General features: G+C 36.2%; 1 protein-coding gene across 1 annotated transcript in view; it reads right to left on the reverse strand.

Annotated features, from left to right (window-relative positions):
• Nucleotides 1-728: 728 nt before the first annotated feature.
• The window catches only part of LOC106527434 (fragile X messenger ribonucleoprotein 1 homolog), a gene marked incomplete at its 3' end in the record, with an annotated part of 18,256 nt that continues 14,493 nt past the window's right edge, over nt 729-4,491 (reverse strand). The window contains 3 exon segments of the mRNA XM_014022317.1: nt 729-822; nt 972-1,120; nt 3,269-3,340. Coding sequence (XP_013877771.1) covers nt 729-822; nt 972-1,120; nt 3,269-3,340 — 315 coding nt within the window.

Here is a 4,491-nt window from a genome sequence, read left to right on the forward strand (position 1 = left end):
AAATGGTGACGTGTTCAATACTTATTTTACCCGCTGTAAATTATTACATGAGCTCTAAATAATATAATTTTTAAAGAAATAGTTATTTTAATAGAGAAATCAGTCAGTCTAACAAATAAAAACTGTAGTTATGTTATTTTGGGAAGTACAAAAGACATATTTGGTATATTTTTTTAAAATATAAAAGTATAATACATACATAATGTGTTTGCACTGAAAAGTTATGAAGATGGTTAAATATTTGTATGACTATATCTGACTCAAGTCTTGACAAAAATGTTTTTTATTAAATATATTAAAAACACTTTGGTCCAAATGGTTCAGGTTAAAGTTTTTGTATAATGCTTTATTAGAGAATACTAAACTGTGTACTTTGCCTAAGAACATGGACACATTGTATAGTGTTATGACTATACTATACCGTGTACTTGTGTGTACTGGGGGGTGGTAAGAGTTATTGTGCAATTATCGTTAGAGGTAAACTGGTCAATATATCGTGATATTGATTTTAGGCCATATCGCCCAGCCCTATCTAAACGTTTTGAGATTTGAGTTGTTTTGTGACAGAAACAATTTACAGTGGACCCTCTCAGATGCTTCTCAGTCAAAACAAAACTATTTCTCCAAACTGAGGCTCATAACGATTGATCTACATCAGGTAAGATACTAGCTGTTCAAGTCATTTTCACAGAAACTTCTCTGTAAAACAGAAAACTTGCTTGACGAACCAAAATAACTAGCTGCTTCTTTTCGGAGTCGAAGGTGATGCTGAACGCTCCGATGGCTTTCTTAAAGTCTTTGTGCGCCGACTCCTTGGAGCACCTGCAACACAGAGAACACAAAACCATGTTTCTCTCCAACATGTCATCTCTCTTTCATAATCACTGGGTCTTTAAAGCCCGTTACACTCAGAGAACAGAGAACTGCATCTGATCATTAAAGAAAATTAAATGTTCACATGTTGGACCTACATCTGCCGTAGATCCTCGGGTACGTCCAGTCGGATCTTAATGAAGGTGGTTTTAGAGGCTGGTTTGTTCGGGTTGACCGGCCGTAGCCTCTCCAGCGTCACAATCTCGTTTAATGTAGCGTCACACGCAGCGTACTCTATTACATAAAACTGCAAACAGAAAGATCAGGTAAACTGATACAATGCATTAAACAGAGAGAACCAAACAGCAGCAGTCAGTCGATTTTCAGGCCTTATTTAAGATTTTGAGGAAAATTTTCTTGAAGCGCTGCAGAAAAGATGATTCTCTGTGGAAATAGAAAGCTGATTTTCCTCTGCAACTTACAGAGTTCCTCGAGGACCCATCTGTCAGTCTATTTTATTTACAAAGTGCATGCACACATCTGAGATTTTGAAGGAAATTTTGTAACTGATTATTGAATGTTAGATTCAGTTTTGTATTTTATACTTTCTGATAATTTCAGCCTGTAAGGTTAAAGCAGACTGAGTCTTATCATGTGTTCTTTCTTTAGTCTGAACAAAATGAGTTATGTTCTGACATCTGACGTAAAAGGTCCAGGGATGTAACCAGGAAGAGATGAACATTATACGCTCTGTGTAAGCTTTGTAATCGTGGAGGAGAGGGTTTAAAGCAGAGTTTCTCAAACTGGGGTCCCAGGACCCCCAGGGGTCCACAAGTCGTGTCTTGAGGGTCCTCAAAAAATTTCAAGAAATTGTTAATTTGGTTTTTATTTTAAAAATGCATATGGGGAATAATGCACTAGTAAAACAAACATACCAAACAAAAATACTATTACCATGGCATTTAGGGGTAAAAATAAATTAATAAGTTAAGTAAATTATTTTGCATTAACAGAATGAGGTTTATTAAGGGGGTCCCTGGAATTTTTTCACCCTTGTAAGGTCCCCAGACCGAAAAACTTTGAGAACCCTTGGTTTAAAGTGTCTACGCCTTCTTCTAAAATCCCATCTAAAAGCCTGCCGAGGCAGAAGGCCTGTCAGTCAGATTTTGGCCGTTCCGTTCCAGCAGTGACAGATGGTGAGATGGTCACCATTTGAAAAGTACTGTATTTATTCAAGGATAATACGTAAAATTTAATCCATAATATCATCCATAAAATTAGGGGGTAGAATTATACTGGGATAAATATTTTTACTTATTTTTTAAACTGAAATATTGGCAAAATTATTGAGTCCGGAAATGAGCCCGCATTGTAAAAAGCAGTTGAAACGAGCTCACCTCTGACACTCCTCCGTGCTTTAGAGTGAGATAATAACAGATCCAGGCAGGTAACATGATGTGAAAAAAAAAGGGGGCGGGGGAGTAGTCCTGCAGCTTAGTAATGATAACGAACTAATGACATTAGTGTGTGACCGAGCCGCTCCTGGAACAACAACAAACACATGTTCGTCTGTAATGGCTGCTGTCTACCAGTGTTTTGAAAAAGTTTGTATCCCTGAAAAATGTTTCCCCACCAGAGGGGGCGCTCGAGAGTGGGAGGTAATCTGCTTTTCCCCCACAAGTTGGCCCAAATCTCATGTGAAGTCTCTGACTTTTGTGTTGGCGCCTCCTGGTGGACTATGTGTAAAGTGCCAGAATTCATATGATGTTGCTACAGCTGATATATATTTGTTGTCAAAATACCTTTTAGTACATATGTTGTTAAAATAAAATAAACAGTTCATGATCATTTTACTGATATGTATAAAGACTGCAAAGGCTGAAAAATCTTGAAGTCTGTATGAAACTGTAGGTAGTTTGAGGATTACATTTTTTTATGTTTTTTAAGCTCAAAAAAGGGGGGGTCGTATTATACATGAATAAATATGGTACTTGTCCAATTTTGAAAATCTGAAGTATCTTGTACTTCATTTAGTTTCTAAAAAAATGAACTTGTTAGTAATGGCAAAGAAAGTAGTTAAAAATTCCCTTTGGGATACCAACTAAAATACATGATAAGTCTGACGTTTGGTGGTGTTTAGAAGATTAAAACAACTCGTTACCAAAAACCACCTGTACACTTTTACGACATCATTTGTTTAGTTTGTTGCTGTTTACTCACTCAGCCAACGTCTGTATTATTCTAAGATTACATGTGCTGAGGCTGAAGTGATCAGTCCACCTGATCAGTGTCCAACAATTTACTCAACTCCTGCTGGACAGAATCCTTCAGCAGCCTCAGAACACAGGCTCATTCTTAGGAAGTATACGGTCATTTTTAGCCTTAATGTTGCTCCTAACACCTGACTGCTTTTCACCTAAAGTAACTTCAGCCCTGCAGTGATGCTCAGCCTTACCTCTCCTTTCACCATGCGAACCTTTGCCAGCCACCAGCCGCATGGCTCTTTGTCATTTGCCCTTGAATACACCTGCAAACACACAACAAAAATATCTCATCTCAACTTTTAGAAAATGAACATCCAGATGTTTAAAATAAGGAAGTGGACACTTTGCCTGCATGTTTGGTGCAACATCTAAAACGTAAGACTATAATATGAAGATAACATTTAATTGTTCAAGAATAGAACCTAAATGATATAATAAAAGAGAAAAGAAGACATTAGCTGCGTTTCCATTGCAAATGAGCGCAAAACTTTGTTGATATTCTGTTAATGTCGAAAAAAAAAAACAGTTTCGCAATTGCAGTGTTTCCATAGAGTAAGAAATGCTATTAAAGCAGGGTTCAACAAGATTTTTTTTTCTTTACCTGCCCTCTTGGGCAGGTGATGAAAAATGTCACCTGCCCAACATGAAAAGTTACCCGCCCAAAACAAAAATATTCAAAATTTGATAAAATAAGAAAAACGTGTATTTGTACTACAAAACTATTAACATGGTTATACAGAGGTACAAAATATATGACATCTGATTTAACTGATGCAAACATTGCAGACTGAGTCACTAAAAGTCATCTTTTTTTTTTATCAAAAACATTTTTTAGACCTTTCCAGTGTTTCCCATAGAGTACTGGCCTTGGGGGCGGGGATTATACAAACAGAATGATCAACAGTAGCAGCTTTGTTTTAAATAAAATTTACAAAACATGAAAGTCTGAAATTTGCATTAATTGAATCTTTTATAGTCTATCTCAAATCTAAAGATACATTTAAAATATCTTGAACTGGAGTCTTACTACAACTTAACGATAAATCTGACGTTATTTATACAAGTCAGAATATAATTAGAGATATCTTAAATGGGTTTTTTGAATTGTCAAAATATATTAAGAGATGTCTATTTATTTGTTTCTTTCATTTATAAAAATAAAACAATCTATGTACCGCATTAAAAAAAGTAAATTCTACCCTGAATTAAAAGTGTGCAGAGTGAAGTAAAAACTATCATATGTGCCCCTTATTTTCAAAAATCAACTTCAACAAACAAACAAACAAACTCAAGCTGGAAAGATCTCCAAGTTTAAAAAATAAGTAAATTTATCCATCCATCCATCCATCCATTTTCTTCCGCCTATCCGGGGTCGGGTCGCGGGGGCAGCAGCTTCAGAAGGGAGGCCCAGACC

The sequence above is a fragment of the Austrofundulus limnaeus genome, unplaced genomic scaffold (genome assembly GCF_001266775.1).
Source record: "Austrofundulus limnaeus strain Quisiro unplaced genomic scaffold, Austrofundulus_limnaeus-1.0 Scaffold324, whole genome shotgun sequence".
Classification (NCBI taxonomy): Eukaryota; Metazoa; Chordata; class Actinopteri; order Cyprinodontiformes; family Rivulidae; genus Austrofundulus; species Austrofundulus limnaeus.